Here is a 25,353-nt window from a genome sequence, read left to right as displayed (position 1 = left end):
GCTTGGGGCAGGGGGTTGCGATGAGGAAGGGGTTTCAGGGTGCTAGATCCGGGGGGGCACTCATCTCAGGTGACTCCATGTAAGTGGTGAGCTGTTCCTAGGCCAAGGCATGGCTCTGTGCGCTGTCCTGCCCCGCCCCAGCCCACCGCGCCCCACCCCACGTGCTGGCTCTGCAGCTCCCTTTGACTGGGAACCACAGCCAATGGGAGCTGCGGGGCCAGCACCTGCATGCGGAGGCAAGCTGCCTAGCCACGCCTCCGCCTAGGAGCAGCAGGTACAGGTTGCCACTTGTGGGGAGCCACCCGAGGTGAGCGCTGCTTGGATCCAGCACCCTGACCCCTCCCATGCCCCAACTACCTGCCCTGAGCCCCCAGCACCTAAACTCCCTCCCAGAGCCCATGCCCCACACCTCCTCCTGTGCCCCAACCGCTCTCCCCCTTTCGCACTCTGAACCTTTCATGGCCATTCCTCCGCCTTGGAGCAGCAGGTTCATGTCGCCACTTCCGGGGAGCCACGCGGCTCCAGGTAGAGAGCCTGCCGGCCCAGTGCCAACCAGACTATAAACTGGACTTTCTATGAAGATTAGAAATGCTGGTTTATAGAGTTTTCTGGTTGGTACAGGGCCTGATAATACAGCTTTTACTGTATTATAATGTCTGCTGTTGTATTTAATTATAACTATCAACTTTGTTTAATACATTTTAAAAATGTGTTGAGCTTGTTGAATAGTAGAAAAATACTTGTTGAATGTATAAATCGATAGAATAGTATTTGACCCGCTGTTAAAACTGGTTGATTATTGAGTAAATATTTACTTTGATGATTTTTTCACTTAATCATGGGACTGGAAGTGACCTTGAGAGGTCATCTAGTCCAGTCCCTTGCACTCATGGCAGGACTAAGTATTATCTATTAAAATAATGTTGAAATTTTGCCAAATAATGTTTTATACCTCTCTTCGTTCCTGCCATCACATGACTCTTTTTAGTATAGTTCATGGTGTATTTTCCACAGAATATTATAATTTTTACAAATTTATTATTCCTATTTATAAAATATTGTAACACCAACCATAGCAGATCTAATTTTAATTTTTTTAAAGCAAATCATCATAAAGGCTGCTGTAATCTAGACTCACTGAAAACCTATTTACAGTCTAATTCCCTGTCATTGTTAACTCTATTAAATTCAGAATTTTGCCCTGCAATGTTAAAGATTAAATTCAGTAGCAACCAGAGTAACTACAAGAAGGAAAGGCAACCGTAAGAGTCTCTGCTAAAAGGGGCCAACTAGTATGTGACTGACAGTACAATATTGTATAGAGGATCACCAGGGAGTCCTGTGGTAGCTAGTTGTCTTTTACAAGCACCACTCTGTAATAAATTTCAGTCAGATGCTAGCTTATGAGTGTAACCCTGCTTATGAAACACAGTTAAGATTTAGTCTATAAATTGGAATAGTTTTTAACTGGGTTAAGGGACAATCTTGTTTAGCTATATCTGAGAGAAAATCAAAATTTCTGCCTCACAGGAAATTCTGATATTTCAACAGTTGTGTTTTGCCCCGAATTGAAAAGAAACATCAAAATATCAAAATTTTTAGTGAAACAAAAAGTCTGAAAAAGTTTAATTGCAGAATTGTTGAAATAAGTTCTTGTTAATTTCAATTTTAAATAGGTTTATTTTTATGGCCGCCTAGGCTAAGGCCTAAGCTTGCTATGATCTACTAAAATAACTTAAGTTAAATTTAAAAAAAAAATCAAGCAGTGCATGTTTGCTGCTGAAGTTTTAAAGAAAGTCAAACCACTGAACTCTTGGAAGTCACTGGCTAAGCCCCGGGACCAGAGTTTGAAGTGCTAAGCCAGCCTTTGACAGCTGTCACCTTTCTAGTGGGTGCAGAAAATATTTTATTCTTTTCAGTTTATTCAGTCAGTTTAGTAAAAGGACTGGTTCATTCAAAGTTGAGAAACTGATTTGGGAAAGCTTCTTTTCCTCTTTCAGCCTGTAAATAAAAACAAGTATGAGTTCTAGTTCTAAAGTCTTGAAGGACATGGCAACCAGAAACAATAAATTCAACTTCAGATAATACTTCCTGATTTGATAAATCAATTCGTTTTAAATGCAGAACATGTTTTGATAAACTTATTTTTTCTCATGTATCCAGTACATTTAATCTAGCTGTATTTAACTAACTAACTAAATAAAATGCTGATTTTGTGCAGTTTTAATTTAATTCCAATTTCCATCCAAATGCAGCTTGACACAAATCGCAAGTAAAAAATTAATAATCTAATAAATAAAAGAAGTATCATTCACCATTTTCTAATATAATACATATGTAAAAATAAAGAATCTTAATAAATGTATGTTAATCTATATAACTGATTAAATATACTTATATAGGTATAGTGTATCCTGGAGATTATTAAATAGTGGTTCCAAATTTAGTGTATAGGGTGAAATTGAGCTGAGTACCTAAAGTCTGTTAACTTCTGGATAAGTCTGAATCCTTCTCATGCCTTTACATATCACTTATGGCATGAATGATCCTCTATCATTCCTTCTTCAGCTGCCCAGTAGTATTCCCACTGTGGCATGAGCTCTGGATTCATTATTAACGTATGTCCCAACTGTTTCCATCTTTTCTTGATATCTTTAGAGATAATGGGCTGTTGCACTTTGACGAATCTTGGCATTTGTTATAAATTCATTCCATTTAATACCTAGTATTTTTCTAAGGCATTTGCTTTCGAAGGCATTTGGATGTCTGTATTTTTGGATTTCCAGCTTTCATATCCATATGTTCAGATAGAAATAACGTTTAGTGGAAGATTCAGAATTTCATCTTTAAACTAGATTTTTGATGACCAAATCTTGTTTAAGGTAGCGTATGCAGCTGCTGACTTGCCAATTCATGATACTATTTCCTTCTGGACATCCCTGTGGCTTGAACGTTAGTGTCAAGGTATGTTAGTTGATTCAGTTCCTGTATTCCTTTGCCTTCCAAAGTAATATTAGAGTTGTGAGTTGTTGGAGTTCTCGTTTAATTTTTTCTTCATAACTGATTATTAACCCTGCCTTTTTGATAACGCTGGACAGTCTTTCGGTTTTTACTTGCGTTTTGGTTGAGCTGTCACTTAGAAGACCTATGTCATCAGCAACATCTAGATCTTCTAATGTATTGTTGAGCCTTGTGATGCCTGTGTTGTATCCATCTACACTTTCTCTCATTATGAAGTCAATAGCATTGCCAAGCAGTAGCAGTGAGAGAAGGCTTCGTTGTTTGATACCAGTTAAGTGCCTGTCTGATTTTGAAATAATCTCATGTTTAAAAGATCTGTGTTGATAATCCTACTGCATAGTTAACTTCTAAGTGCTTCTTAAGTGGTAGAATACATATATTTTGGAATATACTTTACTTTACTGTGGGTATTTTTAAAAGTATCTTCAGAAAGCAAATAATTTGTACTGGCTTTTTTCTAAATTGGTCAGAAGTGTACTCCATTTTATCTACTTCTGTTGCTGGTGGGGTTTTTTTCTTTGTTTGTTTGCATCTTGACATTTTCCATTTTTATCTCTTTCCTGACATTTGTTCGGTAATTCTCTCTCCCTTTTCCCTCACTTACTTATTTATATTTTTAAAAAGAACATTCTATAACTTGCATAGGCATACTGTAGAAGGTGAAATCTAAACATCAAGTCACCTTTAAAGTCCAGACAATTTTTATTCCCTTCCATTAGAATTTTGTGGCAAAGTCCTAAATGAAAATTCAGTTTCATTGAAACAATGAATTGTAACAGGGAAGCACCCTTCCCCTGCTGCTGAAATGCCAGAGTGGTGCAGAAAATGCTTTGCTATATTCTTGTTCATTGGTGAGCTGGAGCCGGTTCGCACGAACCGGTTGTTAAATTTTTGAAGCAGTTTTAGAACCGGTTGTTAACCCGCTTCCCTGCAGGGGGCGCTGAGGCTTTGATGAGCTTCGGCCGAGAAGTGATGTAATTCCTCCTCCGGCCACCGGGGGCGTTGTGCTGCCAGAGCCATGTGGGCTGCTGCCTGACCCTGGGCAAGAGCCCTGTTGCTGCTGCTTCCCTGGCCCTGGGGCTCCCGCTGCTGCCTGTTGGGTCCCCGGCTGCTCTGTTGGGCCTGGGCTGCATCATGCTGCTCGGGCTGCTACGAGCCGCTCTCCCCGTGAGTACCCACCACCCTGCCCACAACCAGCCCGTCTCCAGCCCCTGCCACACCCCCTGCCCTGCCCTCAGCCAGCCCCTGCCACACCCCTCTGCCTGAAGCTAGCCAGCCCCACGCCCCCCGTCTCCAGCCAACCCCTGCCGCACACCCTTGCAGCCCTGCCTGCAGCCAGCCCCGCACCCCCCTGCCCTGCCTGCAGCCAGCCCCTGGCCTCCAGCCAGCCCCCTGCCTCCAGCTAGCCCTGCCCCACGCCCCTGTCTGCAGCTGGCCCCACGTCCACTGGTGCCCTGGAGTTCCCAGGGCAGTAACCCTGCCCACCTGCTTCAATGAGGGAGGCAGGGAGCAACTGGGACCCACACATGTGTACATCCTAGGGTGACCAGACAGCAAGTGTGAAAAATCAGGACGGGGGTGGGGGTTAATAGGAGCCTATATAAGAAAAAAACCCCAAAATCGGGACTGTCCCTATAAAATCGGGACATCTGATCACCCTAGCACACCCCCAGGGAGTGGCGGGGACCCACACATGTGAAACGGAGCTCATTTCTAGTTCAGGTCCATCTTTTTAGAAAAGAATTTTAGGTAGGGTTAACATACATCCGTATTTTCCCAGACATGTCATACTTTTTGGTTCTTAAATCGCCGTCCTGGAGGAATTTTTAAATTTTAAAAGATAATTGTGACAATCATTTACTCACATAGAGGTGCCAGTTATATTACTAATATACAAGTCAGAATTCCTGCTGTCAGCTATGGATATCTTTGGTAATACATTCCAGTAGATGTTGCAAAATAACTTCTGTTGTTGTTGTTGGTTTTTTGGGGGAGGGGGGGGGCGGGTTTTCCAAATAAAATTCTTGGTAGTCTGGCTCATAAATGGAAACAACCAAAACTGTAGAAATGGAAAGAAGAATTGTAAAGTAAGAGTATTGTAAACACATCTCAAATGTTACTGCATCTAAATGTTAAAATGAATGAACGATCCTTGAAAAACTCTTGAGTAGCTATTATTTCAGTTTGATCATCTTAAACCTATATTTATTGCAGAAGTATGTTATTTGACGAGCTTTTCATTACCATTGGTTCTGATTAAATGCCTGTGACAGACATAATTCTATCACAGACCAGAATAAAGTTCTTATTATTTGCTTAGATCAATAAAATGGCTGGACGGAAATAAATTAAATGACAAAAGACTGTTCAGATGATGATAGGGGTCTTGTTTTTAAACTTGTGCAAGACAAGAAATTCAGAGATAAGGCAGAAATTTGGTCCTTATCCTGTCCATTTGTGATGAGGTACTGCAGCACTATTCTAAAACCTGTGCAATATTTATGCATAATGGATTTAAAACAAAAAATAAAATAAGTTCATCAACTTGAAACATTCATTGTTGGTCTATTTTGAATTATCTTGAAGAGTTACATCTTTAGAAGATTTTTAACAGGAAGATTTCAGAGAGTGATGCATACGTGGGAATGTAGTCTTCGGCTGTCTGCTTTCGAATGAAGTAGACATAAATTTTTAGTTAGTGAAATGAGTGTGATGTGGCATATCATCTTGCAAAAGCCTCCAGATTACCTAGTGATAAACTATCGTCTATGTCAATGGTTCTCAAACTTTTTTACTGGGTGACCCCTTTCACATAGCAAGCCTCTGAGTGCGACCCCCCTCCCAAAATTAAAAACATCTTTAAATATATTTAACACCATTATAAATGCAGGAGGCAAAGCGGGGTGGAGGCTGACAGCTTGCAATCCTCCCTCCCCCCCCCATGTAATAACCTCGTGACCCACTGTTTGAGAACCCCTGGATATATTGCATAGAGTAACCCCATCAGACTTTCATTTCTGTCTTACCTTACAGTTTCTAAGCAGTACACAACTGTTCAAAAAAACCAAAACTATTATTATTCTGACCCTTGTATTGTTGAGTGAGTTTGAGTTTAGGCTATTGGTTTGACACTTGGAGAGCTAGTAAAGGAAGGAATAATTAATCTAAAGCACTATTTGTTTATTCTTCCAACTATTTATTATTATTAATAATAATTTGTTAGTGTAATGCCAAGGATCTGTACTTGTGGACCAGGACCCCATGGTCTAGGTGCTGTGGAAACACAGAACAAAAGATGGGCCATCACCCAAAGAGTTTATAATCTAAGTATCAGAGAAGAGATGGCCACAGACAGATGGGGGAGTGTAAAGAAGCAATGAGACAATGTTGGCGAGCACCACAGGCAGTGGTCTCAGTACATTAACCGTTGTCAAGTTTTTGTAGAACTCACAGAAAAAGTGAGTTTTAAGGAGGGATTTGAAGTGGCTTTCAGGATGTTTACAGGGAACTCCTCCCAAGCGTGAGGGGCAGCATAGGAGATGAGCACAAAGGTGCTTGTTTTAAAATACTGTACAACCAGTGGGCAATGGAGGCTGGCATCAGGCAGGAGTCAAACTCTTTATACTGAATGAGAGGCGATAGGTAAGGTGGGTGTAGGCCTTGAAGAACCTTGAAAATAAAGACATTAATGCATGTTTTAGCAACTTTAGCAAGAGCTGTCACTTCCTCACTCACATTACTTTTAAAAACTACGCTAGTCAGCAAACATTAGTTTCCTTTGAGCTTGTTGGGTGCAACAGAAGGCAATAATGGCTGAAATGAAACTTCATTGACAGAACACCTAATCTCAGATAGAAGTGGGGACAGGAAGGGGACAAAATAAATGAAAAGTCCAAACAGAATGGTGGTTCTCTTTCTTATTTTATGGGGGAAATGACTATAAAAAATAGAAAAAGGCTAGGGTTAAATATATGGGGAAAAGGTAAGTCTAAAAATAATAAAGCAAGGTTTAAACATTAATAACTTATCATTAGTTCCACATTATTAAAATGTTTGCCCATCACCACCCTCATTATTTTGCATTCATATTGTATTCCATTTCCCTCAACTTGAATTTTTCTTTAGTTGTAAGTTCTTTAGGGTGGAGCAGTATTTGTATGTATGTTGTGCATTGTCTAGCCCAATGGGGATCTATTTTAGTTGAGACATTTGGGTGATATGCCAATACAAATAATAGCAGTTCTTGTCTCCACTCTCTCACCTACCTAGTTCAGTAGTTTTTCAGAGGCTTGTTGCTTCAAAACAGAGTGCAAAGAGATGTTAACTTTTGCATCCTGGAGAGAGGAATGGATTCTAGCGGGAAAACAGATATAATAAATAATTTTCTTAAGTCTCTTCTATGCACAGTATAGTGTGGAACTGTGTCTAGACTCCAAACCTTAACATTGAGATTAATTTTATGTTTCCACAAATATAACTTCTCTATCTCACCCTTCCAATGCGATTGGAATACACATGAAGTGCTTCCTGTCAGAGCTCCTGTTTGACTTATGACGTCTGCTGGATATGCATCCGGTGAACTGAGCTATAGCTCACGAAAGCTTATGCTCAAATAAATTGGTTAGTCTCTGAGGTGCCACTAGTACTCCTTTTCTTTCTGCGAATACAGAGTAACACGGCTGCTACTCTGAAACCTGGATGTTACTAAAGACCAAAGTGTTGGATGTGGCCTACGTAGTGATCTTGAAAAGTGACCCAAGTAAATGGAAATGTAGTCTTTAGGGAGTTTAGGACCATTCCCAAAGCAATTTACCTGCATCTGAAACAGAGCCTATAATAAAAGATTATTCAGTCTAGAACAAATATAAAGGGGATAAAGAAGAATAGATTAGAAAGAGCAGCAGTCCTGCAACTAAGGCAAATTGTTATATGATTAATCTGGATGAGTCAAGTAGTATGCTTAGGGGTTCCCTTCAAAGCCCACATGGTCAACAGTAAAAAGTAAAACGATGGACGTTACTGGAAAGTAGAACTGTAAAAAACAGAAATAGGTTAACTTCAGTTTTCCTCAATTTTTCTTCTTATGTTGCCGTTCCAGGTACAATGTGTAATATGTGATAAGATCTGCATTTTTTTATTCATACAAGAGAGTGTTTTTTTTAACTTGCTTTCTATAGCTCTTGGTTTCTAATAAGCAGTCACAACAAAGATTCATGACTGAAGGTGCTATTTCAATTAAATTTATTTGTTTATGTTTTTGTCACCTGTTCTAAGACCTCGTCTAGACTACAAAGTTTACTGGTAAAACTTTTGTCTTCTGTTGGCACAGCTTTGCATGTGTCCACACCCAATTTTAAGACCTACTGACAAAACTGACCTGCTGATGAAGCTAATTGCCCGTGTCAGGTTGCTCAAAATCAGTCTGTCTTCTCTCCCTCGCTTCCCCGCCCCCATGCCATTTCCCCCATGGCCTTTTAAATTTATATAAAACACAACATGCAGCAGTAACAAGAATATTTGGCTCTCTGAGATCCAGCCTATTCATAAAACATCTCCACTGATCCTTTAATCTGCCAAACGCATGCTCCACTGTGGTCTTGCATATACTTAGCAACAAGGAAAGATTTAATTATCACCTGTCTAGGTGCCAGGTGTATTATTTCATGAGTCAGGGAGGCAAAGGTTGGGCTTGCATCTAAGAAACGCAGTTTGCATTTTAGCCCCACCAATGTGAATATGCCAGTGTGTGCTTGCATCTTTTCAAAAAGACCTGTATTCTTAAAGATGCAAGTATCATGCACCTTCCCTGACCACCCAGCATTAGAGTCATCGAAACATGACTGGTGACCCACCCACACTTGCATAACCATGGGAAAAATATTCCTTTCTCTTTACATACTGAGGCAAGGTTTTTGTCTTAGGACAGAATTGCCTGCATGTTGCCCACGATCAGTCCTGTGCAGCAGGACACACTTAATGAACTTGGATTATCACTTGAGGATGGTTTAATGGACTGTGAAGTGATTTTGATGGCCTCAGGCCATTTCTCAATAGACATGTTTCACCAAAGAAACCAAATGGTGGCTGTTGAAGTTGTGGTGGATATCTGTGAGGGAGTTAGGTCATCTGTCCAGAGAATGAAAGTGTCATCAGTGTATAACATAGGTTTTGTGGTGCATTTTCCCAGAAATTCTTCCTTGAGGTATCCCATGAAGAGGTTGACATATTGAGGAACCATCCCAGTACCAGTGACTGTTCCCGTTGTTTGGACAAACTGTGTGTTGTTAAATGTAAAGTTGTTGTGGGTGAGAATGAAATGGATTAGTTTGGCAACATCTTTGAGGTGCATATCTGAAAGGGACATACATGGTGGGAAGGAATGTATTCTGCGGGAAATTGTTAATATTGTGGAGTTTCTGGAGGAAGTCGGTTGTGTCCTGGAGGAAACTGGCCCTTTGTGTGGTTAGTGGTTTGAGATGGTTTGTGAGTCTTGATATTCCTCAGTAGTGTGTGTTAACTCCTTATGCTTAACAACCTGTTCCACCTGTTTAGCTGTGAAACTCTGGTTACATTTTCTAGACCTGAAGAAAAGCTCTCTGAAGCTCAAAAGCTTGTCTCTTTCACCAACAAAAATTGGTCCAATAAAAGATATTACCTCACCCACCTTGTCTCTCTTAAATATACAGCATTACAGTGTAAGCCTTCTCTAAAAACTACAGATGAAACAAAGAGACATGCAGCTACATTTTTCAGAACTGGTCTCAGATTTTCGGTGTCCAGCTTGAGAAGTCTTTTTCAGAGGTCCCAACAAGCTGCAGCTCTCGTTTAAGTCAATGTAAACAGCAAAATAAGGAAAATTTGTCATCTTTCTGTTGTAATGTAAACTGCTTAGCTGAAGATATTTTGGTAAAATGCATATAGCATTCATTTTTAAAAGGTTATTTTTGATGGCCCATTCTACAATGGTGAACCAACTTTTGCCATTTTAAAGAATCAGTCAATTTAAAAACAATCTCATGAGTTTCCTAATATAGAAACCCATGTATTTTTAAGCCATTAGTGGGTTCTGGTGTTCTTTCCCAACATCTGTGCACATCTTTTTGGAAGAGCCTTTCCAAAAGGGGTCACACTGATAAATACACAGGGGAGGTTGCTAGTTAATTCTTGTAATTATTGCTAAATAATACAATTTAATCAAATGAGGAAGTGAAGTTATTCTCACACAAAATGACTAATTTTAACCAATGTTCTCTTCAGCTTTATTTTTCTGCATACAGAGTGACTGCCTAACTAAGCTTAATATACTAAAAAGCCCAGTTTGATCAGTGGACCTCTCCCCATTCCCATACTTTCTCTTTCCACATTCATTGTCATGCACTGTCTTCCATTTCCACTCTCCTCATTCCCTCTAATCTAAATTCAATCCGACTATTATCATTCACTCTTCTTTTCTCAGTGCCTTTGACCTTGAACAAATGCTTCTTGGTAATCTTGATTGTTCTTTGCAGTCATTGCTCTGATGTGTTAAGATATTTATAACATTTAACAGCCATGACATTGTAGGAATAGATAGGTTTAGTATTGATTGTACTTGAAAACTATGTTTCATCATTGAAACTGTATAGAATTGTAACCAAAAATGGCACTAAAAATATATTAATATTTCAAAGTCAAATACTCAGAAGTTAGGAAATGCCAGCATTAAGGTTGCCTGTGCAATCTGTGAAGTAAAAAACAAGCAGAAATATTCAGAAACAAAGGGCCATCTTTGTACATCATACAGGACCATAAAAAGGCACAAAAACATTTTTTCTTTGTGAAATACTTCTGTTGATAGAAAAGGATGTTAGACTGAAAGCACTGGAGACTGAAGTCTGCTATCCAGGGAGCAGGTACCGCTCGGAAAGCAGCAATACAAACTTATGTCCCACGTCCCTAGGCTGCCTCACCACTGTCTGTTCCTGACTGCTGGGCGGGATGCCCATGCTAGTTTAGTCTTTGGCCTCCATGCTGATACCGGATTTTTCAGAGAGAAGCATGAGAGGAAGGATTGGGACTCAAGAGAACTAGGATTCCCAGCTCCCTCACATATTTTTCTGTATGACCAAAGACAAATCCTGTGTGTTTCCATTCCTTTATCTGTACATTGGGATCCTTCCCTAATTGCAGAGGTGTTGTGTGGCTTATTTAAGTAATGTTTAATTGAAAGGTGCTATGTCAATTTTAAGTATTATCATTATAAGAGGGCAGTTTATCGTTCTAATGATACACTGCCGTCGTATAAGAGGGCTGTTTTTCCCAATCTACAGAGAGTGAGCAGAAGAGAAGAGCAGGGCTGGGAGGCAAAAGAAAGCGGTTTCAGAGTAGCAGCCATGTTAGTCTGTATTCGCAAAAAGAAAAGGAGTACTTGTGGCACCTTAGAGACTAACCAGTTTATTTGAGCATAAGCTTTCGTGAGCTACAGCTCACTTCATCAGATGCATTCAGTGGAAAATACAGTGGGGAGATTTATATACACAGAGAACATGAAACAATGGGTGTTACCATACACACTGTAAGGAGAGTGATCACTTAAGATGAGCTAATACCAGCAGAAGAGCGGCGGGGGGGGGGGAACCTTTCGTAGTGATAATCAAGGTGGGCCATTTCCAGCAGTTGACAAGAAGGACCCTAGAGCCAGCTCTTTTGCCCCTGCATGTATGTTCCTGCAGCTGTAGATAAAGCAACAGGGGCTTGTTTAAAACAAACAAAAATGTTTTCTTCCTGCTTCTTTGGCAGCCTCTAATACATCTGGCCACGGGTCATTTTACACATAGGGGCTGCCTCTTCAACAGTCCAAACTGAAGGAAGGTTGGATCTGTCCTGGGACAGGACAGCAGGCCTCACATTAGTTATTTCAACAAAAATAGATTAGAAACTCCTGTATTAAGGAAATGTAATCTAGGCGAGCTGCAATAAAAGCTTATAAATAAAAACTTCTTTAAATATACTTCACAATCGAGTTTGTAAAGTTTGTGTAATAGAAAGAAAATCATTAGTTTAAAAAATATTGTAAAGAAAATAGAATAACTTAAACCAGTAAGTCTAAATTAGTCTAAGTAAAACTTTTATTTTCCAATATCTCATTCAAAGTTTATAATCTTGCTTGGATTATAAATGTTGTTTTGGAATAAGAATGAGATTTATTTGTCTATAAAATACCATGTACATTTACTGCACTGTATAAACAATCTAGCTCTTTCTCAGCATGGTGGCTGTGAATTCTTTTTTCCCCCATAGGTTATTATAGCTCTACAACCCTCTACTCCCATGAACACACACTGAGCAAAAATATTGTGGATTTAATATTTAGTGTTCATATGCTTGATCACTCCAAATGTTAATTTACATGCTTCTTGCAGACCTAAACAGGAGTTTATAGCATTGCTTTTGAGAGGTTCCAGTCTTAAGTATTTGAGAGAACCCACAGTGGGCAATTTTCAGAGTAGCAGCCGTGTTAGTCTGTATCTGCAAAAAGAACAGGAGTACTAGTGGCACCTTAGAGACTAACCAATTTATTTGAGCATAAGCTTTCGTGGGCTACAGCCCACTCCCTCAGACGGAGCCAAACACCTACAAGATCTCTATCAAGCATTCTTAAAACTACAATACCCACCTGCTGAAGTGAAAAAACAGATTGACAAAGCCAGAAGAATACCCAGAAGTCACCTACTACAGGACAGGCCTAACAAAGAAAATAACAGAACGCTACTAGCTGTCACCTTCAGCCTCCAACTAAGTCCTCTCCAGCGTATCATCACAGATCTACAACCTATCCTGAAAAATGATCCCTCACTCTCTCAGATCTTGGGAGACAGACCAGTCCTCGCTTACAGACAGCCCCCCAACCTGAAGCAAATACTCTCCAGCAACCACACGCCACACAACAAAAACAGTAACCCAGGAACCTATCCTTGCAACAAAGCCCAATGCCAACTCTGTCCACATATTTTATTCAAGTGACACCATCATAGGACCTAATCACATTAGCCACACCATCAGGAGCTTGTTCACCTGCACATCTACCAATGTGATATATGCCATCATGTGCCAGCAATGCCCCTCTGCCACGTACATTGGCCGTCTCTACGCAAAAGAATAAATGGACACAAATCTGACATCAGGAATCATAACATTCAAAAACCAGTAGGAGAACACTTCAGCCTCTCTGGCCACTCAGTAACAGACTTAAAGGTGGCAATTTTGCAACAGAAAAGCTTCAAAAACAGACTCCAACGAAAAACTGCTGAGCTTGAATTAATATGCAAACTAGATACCATTAACTTGGGTTTGAATAGAGACTGGGCGTGGCTGGGTCATTACACATATTGAATCTGTTTCCCCATGTTAAGTATCCTCACACCTTCTTGTCAACTGTCTAAATGGGCCATCTTGATTATCACTACAAAACTTTTTTTTTCCTGCTGATAATAGCTCATCTTAATTAATTAGCCTCTTACAGTTGGTATGGCTACTTCCACCTTTTCATGTTCTCTGCGTGTATATATCTATATCTTCTTACTATATGTTCCATTCTGTGCATCTGATGAAGTGGGCTGTAGCCCACGAAAACTTATGCTCTAATAAATTTGTTAGTTTCTAAGGTGCCACAAGTACTCCTGTTCTTTTTACAGTGGGCAGTTGTTCCTCCGCCCCAACGGTAGCTTGGAGCCTCCTGCCATGTGACTGGGGCTAGGAGTCGGTTCCTGTGGCCAGTGCCTGCCACTGCGCACCTGGAGCCAGGACCCAGCGCCTGCTGCCATGAAGCTGGAACCAGGGTCCGGAGGCTGAAGCCTCACAGCTGGAGGCCAGGGCTGCGTGGCCAGAGGCGGGGGCGGTGTCAATAGCTGCTGCCCTGCGGTCAGAGCCCCGGGCCGCATGGCCAGGTTCCTGAAGTCCTGCCGCTGGAGCCTGCCACCCAAACCCCTCCTCCCCAAGGTGGGTCAAGAACTCACTTTGCTCCTGCAGCGTTGTGCCCCACCTCTTTCCAGAGGCAGTGGCAGGGTGGTGCATCCAGGAGCAACAAGGAGGGAGGGGAAGGGGCCAGTGCTTTGCTCACCCCTCCTCTGCCCATCACCAGGAGAGTGTCGTGGATGCACGAAAAGCCCCTGGTGGCCACATTTGAGAAACATTGGTTTAATCCAAACAAGAGGGCAGTGTTAACAGATTTGGGGAAGCAGTCATGAGTGCTGTCCTAATTTAATCACTGCACCTGACTTAGGGAGTTCAGCTGCCATTTGTAGCATAAGTATGCAAATGAGGGGTGGTGTTAAATCCTGGTCTGCTGCTGGATACCCAGGTGGTGGCTGTTTCCACGAATGATTTTTTTTTTTTTAATGTAGGCATCTGTACTCTTATTCCAGCTTCTGCCACAGTTAGATTAGATTGCTGTAATGCTCTCTACATGTGGCTATGCACAGAGACCACTTGGAACCTGAAGCTAGTGCAGAATGCCATCCATGGCCTGTTTGAGGCAGAGAGCATACCACATCAGTGCCATAGGGTCTGCTCTTTCTTCTGTGGACCACCTGGTGGAATTCAAGATGTTGGAATCAATTTGTAAAGCCCTAAATGGTTTGACACCTCGTTACCATTGAAATTGCTTCTGTTCCCATGCCATGCTTCCTCAGTTGGTCTGTGGAAGTGCTTGAGTTCTTGTCGATATAAACAGAAGGGAGCTACTTGGAGGGAGTTCTCTGTGAAGGATGGCTGTCTCTGTAAAGAGTTTATTATGAAGCTAAAGGATTATCAAATGTCTGCCAAGATTTGAGGGTTTTTCTCCTGCAGCTGTAGCAGTAACACATTTCAGTTGCACAGCAAAAACACATCTACGGTGATAAGGTCCATCTTCATTGGCAAGACCAAACAGTTGCTTAATCATATGAGGACAGTGTTGCAACTGAGATCGGACCTTCCAAAGGCTTTGTTCTCAGTGGGATCAGAATTATGCTATCTATGACCATGATTAAACAAAGTTGTTGGTAACAAATTTCTAGTGCTGTTACCATGACCACCATGGACAGGATTTTTTTGTTTTGTTTTGTTTTTTGGATCAGAGCATGGATTTCAAACACAGTTGTATAGGCAACCAAAGGTTTGAGTATTTGACATGATTTGGCTTGTTATATGCTTATTTAAAGAGACTGTGTCAACTTGCAATCTCTTAGTTTAAAATGAGAGTTAAAACTAGTTACAGATACTATTACTGCCTTGAGGGCTACCGCTGCTCCCCTCCCCGCCAACTTCTGTGATCTTACTTCCTATTTGAAACATAAAATGAAAAATGTGATGTGAATGTTGATGTTAGTGGCAGTTGCGAGGGAGGGGCTCAGCACTTCTGAAAATCAGACCACTTATTTAGGAGTTTAACTTTAGGCACTCATTTTTGAAAATGTTGACCTGTATGACTGGGTGCTTAGGATTTCCAGTACCACATTAGACCACTGGCACATCAGATTTGTTAGCTTGTCTCCGCAAATGATGCGCACACAACTGTGTACTGCTTTATAAAGGTTGGCTGGAGGGTGTGGTGGATACTGCAGGGAACTCCTTGAAAAATTGACTGTTAAGACTGAAAGCTGTTCTGGGCAGGAATGTAGGCTTCTAAGTCACTGAAGCACTTTTGCAAAACTTACCCTAAATCATTTTACCTTAAGTTCTATAGAAAGTCATTAGGACTTACATGTTTTTGAAAATTTAACCCTTTTACCCTTTATCTTATTTCTTATTATTTTATATGGAGAGTGCCTTGCCCACCCATCATGCTAAGCAATAGTTGGAAAATTGTTTGCAAAAACTGTTATGCTTAAAGACCAGCGTGTCTTCGTCATTTGGTCAAGACTCTGATGGTAGAAATATGGATGTCATGCTGACACCTTTCATAAGCACTACAGCATAAATCTGAGACAAACTGCTTGGTGTCAACGTTCCAGTAAACCTTTAGGATGCAAACAGGATCTTCTCATAGAGATTTAAAGAAAACCGTGTTTTACTTTTCTCTGCTGAGGTGTGGTGCTGGAATGGATCACATTGGCTTATATGAATGGCATGTATAACTAGAAAGCCATTTGCTACATTAAGTGCCGTAAGTGCGTGATGCATCTTTAAAAGTAATTAACAGAATGTTTAATCCCAAAAATACTTCATCACATTCTATATGCAGGATATAATACAATAAGATGTGTTAAAATGGGCAAGTATTATATGGTGAAGAAGTTAATTTCACTTGGTTACAAATTGCTGATGAAATACAATGTACTATGTGACTTAGGACAAGTGCAAAAAGAAGGTTTAAGGCAATGTGTAGAAAATATATACAAGGCCATGGTGCTATTTGTTAAGGTTAAAAATGTTTTTCTTCAGAGTTCATTTTCTTGACGTTTGTTCTTTGCCTTGAGCCAATGAGCTGCCCTTTTGCTATTCTGCTGTAAGTACAGTATTGATTTATATTGTGCATGCTGTGCAGCTAGTATCGCAACAGAGCTGTGGAACACGGGTTTATGGTGGAATACTAGCCACGTGCTTTAGGAGTATCAGGACTGATTTCAGAAACAACCATTGGGGGTAGAGAACGTGCTTCCTGGCTGAAATATACCAGTTACGTTATGGAAGCACACTGAGTGCCCCCTGTCTGCTGTTGCTTGGGAGGACATAGCTCACCATCCTTATTGAAAGGAAGAGTGTAATGAAAACGGCCATCCAGGTTTAAGGCTGTTAGTTACTATTTCGGTAGCATCCAAAGGGTTGTAGGAACTTCAGAAGGGTAGGCAGACAAGATCTGTGTCCTACAGTACTTAGAATACAGTGTTCCAGTTTCTGTAACAGCATCTGCTAGTAACCTATGTTATGTCCATGCAGAGTCCTATATTTATGAATATGGTGTTTTTTATATCCCTTCTGAAAAAACTTGCAACCCAGTCAAGTTCAGATTCATAGCAGTGGCAGCAGTTCCCAGGCAGAGTTGTAGCCTTTTGGTCGAATGTACAAGCGTAGTATTTGAGGTAAGAGGGAATGAAAACAGGGAGGGCAACAAGGATAAGAATAAAACAGAACAAAAGGGGATATTTGAAAAGAATGCAAAGGCCCTCTGAGGACAAAACAGAATGAGAAGAGAAGAAGGACTTAAGGGCTTTCAAGGAACAAAGGATAGGAAGCCTAGTGAGAGCGTGGGTGGAGATGGGGGAAAGGTTTGTTGTTTTGGATTTTTAATAGTTGGAAGCAATTTATTTTGCACCTGCTCCCCACCAGTTGTTGTCGTCTTATTTTTTCTTTGATCACTTGTCAACCACTCCCTTTGTTTAGTTCCTATGTTATGCATGTTTACACCAAGTAGGTGAAATATTCTCTGAACATGAAGTATACACTGTTAATTACTCAATCCTCTTTTTTTTTCTTCTTCTTCTTTCCTGCAGATTCCACAGAGATTCAGACAAGCTACATGGCAGAGTTTGGGGAGTGGTTATTCAAGACAATTATTCGATGCTGCAAAGGTAGGATTAAGCAGTCTTAACTCCTTCTACTCTCTCAGGGGGGGAAAATTCTGTCCCTTGGAGCATCTTCCAATTTATGCTGCGTATTTTACATCCTTTATATAATTTTCCCTTTTTATGATTTCTAAGTACTACTAGATAATTGGCAAGTTATGTGAGTGACAGAGATGGAATTGTGAGTCAGGGACTCCTGAATTCTAATATATTAGATGATGCTACCTCCCATAGACATTATATATGAGATTTTATAATATTGCCTGGTAGCGTCCCCTAATATTTAGGTTGCCTGACTTTTTCCATTGTAAAAGATTCTTGCTTCTATCTATCTAATCTATCTATTTAGAAGCTCTACCTCTCTTGTTTTCAGCAGGCCTTCAAAGTTAAGGAGAAATCACTTGGTTAGCAAAGTGACTTGTTTGTCCTATGGAATTCCATTCAGTTTAGCTGAATTATTAACTGTTAAATCATCATTTCCTGTTTCCCACTTGTATTCATCAGGAAAATTTTGGTAGTATGTTAAAATAACTGAACACAATTTAAAAAAAAAAAAATAGGTTCACACTACCACTGCAGCACAGAACACACTATACTGGCAATGTCTGGAAGCAGGAAGGGACTGGACCAGGCCGGGCTGCCTCAACCTGCACTCCTCTGACCTGGCACATGGCCCCTGCTTCCTATCCTCCTTTTTGGGAGCATCATATGGGCCATGTAACTGAAGTGGTAGAACAGAGGTTCTCAAAATGGGGGTCGGGTTAGGTTATTACAGGGGGGCGGGGGGAAGTCGCGAGCTGTCAGCCTCCACCCCAAACACCACTTTGCCTCCAGAATTTATAATGTGTTAAATATATAAAAAAGTGTTTTTGATTTATAAGGGGTGTCGCACTCAGAGGCTTGTTATGTGAAAGGGGTCACCAGTACAAAAGTTTGAAAACCACTGTGGTAGAAGTCTGTGCTGCCATGCTGCAGTCTCAGGATTCTTGATGATGCATGATGGGGAGATTATTATAGTGGTATGTAACATTGTTTTTATCTTTTTTTAAACATCTAGGAAATGTATTAAAAGACCATTATTTAGGTTGCAAATCCACTCACTCATTGGTTAGGAAATACCACTTGGAGTTGCCCATGCAATCATAATTATGCCCCCTTGTACATATGGATTACAATATAGTTTTTAATTACATGATCATATACTGTTTTTTTCCCCACAGGAACCCTGCTCATTCAGTGCAGAGATTTGACACACAAAGGGACAGAATTAAGATTTCATGGACAACTTTAAATTTAGCATTTAGTCACTTTCAAGTGCTTGATAAGATTGCAAAATTAGCTGTGTTTACTGTAGATTTTGTTTTTTAATAAGCAAGGTCTATTAGAGTAGAGTTCAGGAGTTACTGATCTCCAGTTCCGTCTCTCTTCCTCCTCCCTCCATCCCTCCCTCCCTGGCCTTATGCAGGTAATTTAACCTCTCTACTCAGTTTTCCTGTCTTCAAAGTGGGGATAGTAGTAATATCCTACCTCAAAGAGGTGGTGTGGATTAATGCTTTGCACAGTACTTGGAAGCATTTGTAAAGCTCTAAGTGTCATTATTATGATACTTGCCAAATTGATCATAGCATTCTAGTCTAATGCGGTGGTTTTAAGCACTTTATTGAAAGTGCAGTTGTGCTTGAACAGCGGCTTTGTAAAAATGCATTTTCTTACCCATCAAGGGAAGGTATGTATAGCTAAAAAAATAAATGAGATGACATTTGGATGACTTAATCGGACACAACTAAATTGCAATTCATATATTTAATTTATGATGTAATTAAACAATGACCATTGAGACTTATAACCTGTTTATAATTAAGGCTATGATTTAATCATGGGTATTTTTAGTAAAAGTCATGGACAGGTAACAGGCAATAAACAAAAATTCACGGCCCGTGACCTGTCCATGACATACTAAAAATACCTGTTTAAATGTGGAGGGCACTTGGTGGGGGGGCTCATGCTCGAGGGTGTGGGGGGGGCGCCTGGGGCCAGCAGCTCCAGCTGCCAGGGGCCACAGACCGTGGCCACTTCAGCTGGGTGGGGTGGGGACCGCTGTCCAGACCACGGCCACTAGGAGCTGCAGGCAGCCATGCCTGTGAACAGTCGATGTAAACAAACTGTCTTGCAGCCCGCCAGTAGATTACCCTGACAGGCTGCATGCAGGCCGCAAGTTGCCCACCACTGGGTTAAAGAGTCTACTTAATTTGGTCTACGCCTGCCTTTTATTAATTTAGCTTATTTTGAATCAGTTGCTTACTGAACTAAATTGATATTTCAGTGTACGCCTGACTTATAAATGTGTCCACATAGGTTTTTGCATTGGTTTAGTTAAACCTTCCTTTTTTAAAGTAGACCTTAGTTAAACCTGGCAAGCTTTATGTGTATACAAGATCTTGGCAAGGTCGACAGGAAATAAAAGCATTAAAAACATACCTTTGTCTCTAAGATCAGCAGATAGTATGCTCCATGTGCACAGGAGGCAGGTCTGTTGAAAAAGAAGGTGCCATTTTTACATAGTCATTTTTCAGAGTAGATGTGTACTTGAAGGATTTGGAGATCTTTCTGTAACTCTTAGAGACAGTTTCTGCTCTAAGGTATTTTGACACATAACTGTTACCCCGCAAGGTACTGTTCTTGAGGCATAACCTCCATTCTTCTGGGTGATGGCCCTGAGCTACTAGATCTTCAGCGCTATTCTGATTGTCACTTTAATTCAGAATTTAAGTTTTGTTCATTGGTTTTTTAAGTCCATGATTCTTGTAGTCTTTGTATAATGGATATTTATTTTTTTACACAGAATCTCCAGAGGAGGCCACTGATAGATAAGAGAACATGTTGGCATGGTCATGCAGGTGGAGGACTCCACACCGATCCAAAGCAAGGGGTAAAAGCTTGATTAGACAATATTACTCAAACTCTGTTCAAGATGCTGCATCAATCATGTTCAGCGTTTTCAAACATTTAACAATTGAAAAGAGCAAATGTTTCACACAGATGACTGCTTAGTTTAGTTTTTAGACTGTTGTCTTCTAAATAGTGTTAGTTGTGAACCTTGGATTAGTAGATTTTAAATTACCCAACACTGGTAATGATTTTACCTGTTTATTTTCCCACAAATTCTCTGGCTTTCTATAAATAAATAGTCACCAAAGTGTCACAGATGTTGACTTGAAATTAGCTTCAGGTATTTTAGACTTTTCATGACAGATATGTTCCATTATACTTTAATATGTTCTCTTATTCCTGCTTGTCGGTGGCATTTCTAGGACTTGACATTTGGTGTAGAAGGAATTTGCTTGTCAGTACAAGTCAGTGCATCACTCACTCTGCCTGCACTCACTGCAGCAATAGAAAATAAAAAAAACTTGTTAGTTTATAAAGTCATTATCCCTTTAATTAAATGTTTCACAGGCAACCTTAATTCTGACACTTTCTAATTTTTCCCATTGCAACTTGAATATTCATTTAACATTGGTTCTTTGTGTATAATTTCTGTTTATTTCAGTTTGCTTTTTGAGTCAGATTGCTTCTTCCTCTATGCTGCCAGGGTACAGAGGGGATAACAGTAGTCACTGACAGAAGAGACAGCTCCCTGCTCTTAGTTCCAGAGCCTGGCCCCACCCCATCCTGGAGCAGCCATTATAGGGAAAGTCTGTCTTCACCCCTTTAGCCCTGGGCTAGAGCAGCCTCAGTTACTGTGAGAGCATGGCTCATGCCCAGTCTGATCAGCACGAGAGGTTGAGAGAGGCTCAGGAATACTTAGCCAGGATGGACTCCTAAGAAATTGTAACTGTTAAAGTCTAAGAAGTCTCTACAGAGCATGTGCAAACTGTGATTTGATTTGATTTTATTTTTAGAGGTTTATAGCTTCACCAAATTTGGGCAGATTTTTCCAGGGACAAGCAAAAGGCACATCACAAAGGCATTCCAGCCACCAGTTCCAACTCCAAAGCATGGGAATACTAGAGTTGTTAAAAAAAAAATAAAAATAAAAAAAAATAGGTACTTTTAACATGGACGAAATATATTTTTCCCAAGCTTCATTCTTAGAAACTGCTGAAGAGCTTTGACTGAAATTTACCCCAAAATTCAGCCAGAAGCAGACACCAGTATGTATAATTTCAGCCCAAATGGTTAACATTCAGTAAAGTTGAAGGAACTGAAAACAGGGTCTCATAATGGGAAGTGTCAGGCAACCTTAACAGGTGGCACTATCAGCCCCTTCCTATAATAATAAGCATGTTGACATGTCTGGTGTATATGTTTTCCCTTTGCTGGGCATCCTATGAGATTATGTACCAAAACATGTTATACTATTAGCACTCGTTAATGGCCTAGTGATTGAAGTCTACACTATCAAGGGGACACAGCAGAGACTGGAAGACCATGGGAGACAATAGCAAGTTCTCCTTCCAAAAAGATGGCATGGGCAATACTCAAAGAAAGCCCTTTGGCATCAATGATACACACAATCCCTTTCTTCCTTTACAGGTCACCTTTAACAGACTTAATTTTTAAAAAAATATTCCTAACCTTGTGACTTGTATGTCTTCTGCATTCAGATTCATGTTTCTATACATATATAATTATATCTACGTTCATTTTATGTTGAACTTTGATGTAATACATATTCGGTGCATCCTTTGATAATTTTTTTTTTCTTGATCCTTTGCAAGGCCACTGCAAATCACTTGCTGCCTTCTCACTCTATTCTGAATAGACTGTTTTCGTTTTGTAACCATTCAGAGCCCTCAAGGAGCCAAATTGAATTCCTTGTTTGCAGCCTTTATATTTCCTTCTCATTTTTTCTCTCTAATAGCTTTCCTGTACAAAGTCTGACTAGCCGATAGCAACATATAATTAGAACCACTCCAGTCACTCTAGTAGGTTACCTATTAACATGGCACCAGTTTGTTCCTTCCAACCCATTAATGGTGCTAAAAAAAATCATCTTTTCAGATTGAAATACAAGACTATTTATGCATATCCTTCACTACAAAGGGTAGGATTCATGCATGTGCTGCTGCAAATATCTCCTCTCTTCTGTGTAGAAAGGGATAAGCAGAAATATGTTGTTTTGCATCCTCTACTGATTCATGAATTGTCAATATATATCCACTTGTTAAAGGCTGTGTAGAGGGTACTTATATTGCTCAGGTACTGTATGTACTGTCAGCAGTTGTCAGTGTATCTTATTAACTTTTCTATTCTGATCGCCATTGAAGCTGAGACTCAAAACATAGAGAGCTGGATTTTTCTGTTAAATTATAGGCTTAAGTTTGATATTGGTTTCTCCAGGTTGCTTCAGCAGTCGTTTCTCTTAACAAAAAAACCCCCTACCTTTTCCCTCTGATTCAAACTTGGCTTTCACAGTGAATTTTAAATCTAATGTATGTCTTTCACATGAAATTGATGTAAGGGGGAATACGTAAGGTATGCTGCAGTGTGGGAAATACAGAATTATATTGTAAAATCCATCTATTTTCATGGCTGTTCTGTTTAATAAAAATTCATCCAGAAAAGGGCAAATAAACTTTTCCCAACAAATGTAGCCTGAAATGGAAAGATTAACCCACACAGAGGTGATAGGTAATTTAGTTTACTTGCTAGGCTGGCTTCCCTTCAGCTTTAGATAACCTTTCTGTCTTTCAAGATTAACCCTGGGTGTCCAGCACTGACGGAGGAGTTGTTGGTTTTCAGTGTAGTACTGTATGTTACATTAGAGTCTGAACTGAGGCACACATTTTTATGATTTTTGTACAGCAGGTAGACTTCTTTGGAATTCAAGAAAAAAGGTTTCTGCTTTATCCACTAAACTATCTCACTATAAAAACGTCTTGGCTATATTCAGAAAGATGTGTGCTGTCATCTGAATGTTGGATTTGTCCTTGACTTAAAAAGGAGCTTCAGGGTCGGAGGGGGAGGATATAAAATAAAAGATCAGCAAAAACTTTACAGTACTGTTTAAACTAAACTGTAGTCATGTATAGCTAAATGACCTCATAATGCATGATTACCCAACTGCAGAGACCACTCTTAAATGAAGTGGTGACATTTTACACACAATTAACCCAACTAGAACATTTTGGGGATTTTGTTTGGTTGGTTTTTTGCTCTTAGCCATAACTTCAATGTGTACCGATTGAAAGAATGCCAGTGTACACTGTAGAATATCCTAAAAGAAAATAAACACTTTTTTAGGTAGGCAGAGCAAGAGTCCTTGTCACTATTCTGTAAAGAGGGATAAGTGACATGAAGCTTGTTAAATGATTAAATACTTGAAACATTTCAGTTCATGGTAATGCACCTAAATTACATTTGCTTACCATTATTTTAGTTTAAAATATGAATGTTTAAAAATTTTGAACATCTAGCAGAAATACTTAATTTCAAATGCATTTGAGTTCCTGTATGCTCAGAAACTGAATCTTAGAAACTTGCATTTATTTTTTTATATCTAATGATGTACTTAACTTACATGTTTTCTATAGTCCATGCAGACCTTTCTCTTGCCTTGATCCCTTTTGTCTCACTGCACTCCTGATTTTGTTTTCTCTTTCATGCTGTTCCTGGGTACTTGGAACCGTCTCCCAGGAAATATGTGCCAAGCCCCCACACTGCATTCAAAAGTCTTGAAAAAGCCACTTGTTCCATGAAGCATTAGAGCGATAATTAACCGTCACTCTTCTCTGTATTGTACCTGTTAGTGTAGTTACACTTCAAGCTCTTTGGAGAATGTGCGAATTCAGCACAGTTCACTTATTGTACCAGTCCCTTATAAGTTTCTGGTGCTATATAAATTAGCCCCTAGACTATGGGAAATACTTAATACTTCACGTGCTGTCACACCCTCGGATGCTTTATGTTAAAATGTTTGTATTTTTTTCCATTATCAAATAAAAGTAAAACCATTCATACAAATAAAATGATAGGGAATATACAGTTACACATTGGACATTTCTGTCACTAAGTGCAAGTATTGCATTCACTTACATTTATCAGAATTATTATATAACAATTACATAAGACAATATTCACAAAAATAGGAACATATGAATTGCCATATTCTGTCAGAAACATTGTTTGCCTAACCCATTATCCTCTGACAGTGACCAGTACCGATACTTCAGAGGCAGTTAAAATACCTTCCCCTTCTCCCCAGTAAACATGTGGTATAGTCTACCCCTCATGTAGGTTTTATCCTAAACCCTAATAGATTGTTTTAAACCCTAAAATGAGAGTTTAGATCCCTTCCAAAGCTTTAATTTTAGCATTAACTGAACTCTGATTATTCTTATCTGTATATGAGTCCAGTCCCTCTTTGAATCTTGCAAAAGTCTTGCCCTCAACAACAAATGTCACTGAGTTCCATGGTCTGTTCAGACATTGAGTGAAAAAGTGTTTCCTTTTGTCAGTTTTGAATTTGCCACCTTTCAATTTCATTGACTAGCCCCTTATGTTATAGTACAGAAGCTTCTGACAAGGAGAGCTACAAAAACAATGGCAAACCAATAAGATACATTTTAACTCCAGTGACATACTTCTACCCCATCATTTGCTGAGGCAACAACTCTTGTTTCCTATGGAAAAGTTTAAATGTTTTCCTAAATGGCATTACATTTTTATGTCATTCTACGGTTTCTAACTCTCATATATTTGAGTATAGAAATCATTTTCCTCCTGTATCATATAGACAAGATTTTTAGGTTAAAACACAATTCTGTCATGCATTTAATAATGCTGTTTTTTAGCTCTGGTATTTAAA

General features: G+C 39.8%; 1 protein-coding gene and 1 long non-coding RNA gene across 2 annotated transcripts in view; one reads left to right on the top strand and one right to left on the bottom strand.

Annotated features, from left to right (window-relative positions):
• ABCB7 (ATP binding cassette subfamily B member 7) overlaps positions 1-25,353 on the top strand; it is a 69,229-nt gene that overhangs the window by 6,430 nt on the left and 37,446 nt on the right. The window contains exons 2-3 of the mRNA XM_074962441.1: positions 17,472-17,549; positions 20,386-20,472. Coding sequence (XP_074818542.1) covers positions 17,472-17,549; positions 20,386-20,472 — 165 coding nt within the window. The remainder of the gene's footprint in view (positions 1-17,471; positions 17,550-20,385; positions 20,473-25,353) is intronic.
• LOC141993127 (uncharacterized) lies at positions 7,308-24,257 on the bottom strand. The gene is made up of 4 exons (XR_012640787.1): positions 24,067-24,257; positions 20,687-20,927; positions 20,022-20,073; positions 7,308-7,374 (listed from the first exon to the last, which is right to left on the bottom strand). It is a non-coding gene; the product is annotated as an uncharacterized LOC141993127 (long non-coding RNA).

Source organism: Natator depressus, chromosome 9 (genome assembly GCF_965152275.1).
Source record: "Natator depressus isolate rNatDep1 chromosome 9, rNatDep2.hap1, whole genome shotgun sequence".
NCBI lineage: Eukaryota > Metazoa > Chordata > Testudines > Cheloniidae > Natator > Natator depressus.
Note: the sequence above shows the minus strand (reverse complement) of the source record. Positions and strands in the feature narration are given on the sequence as shown.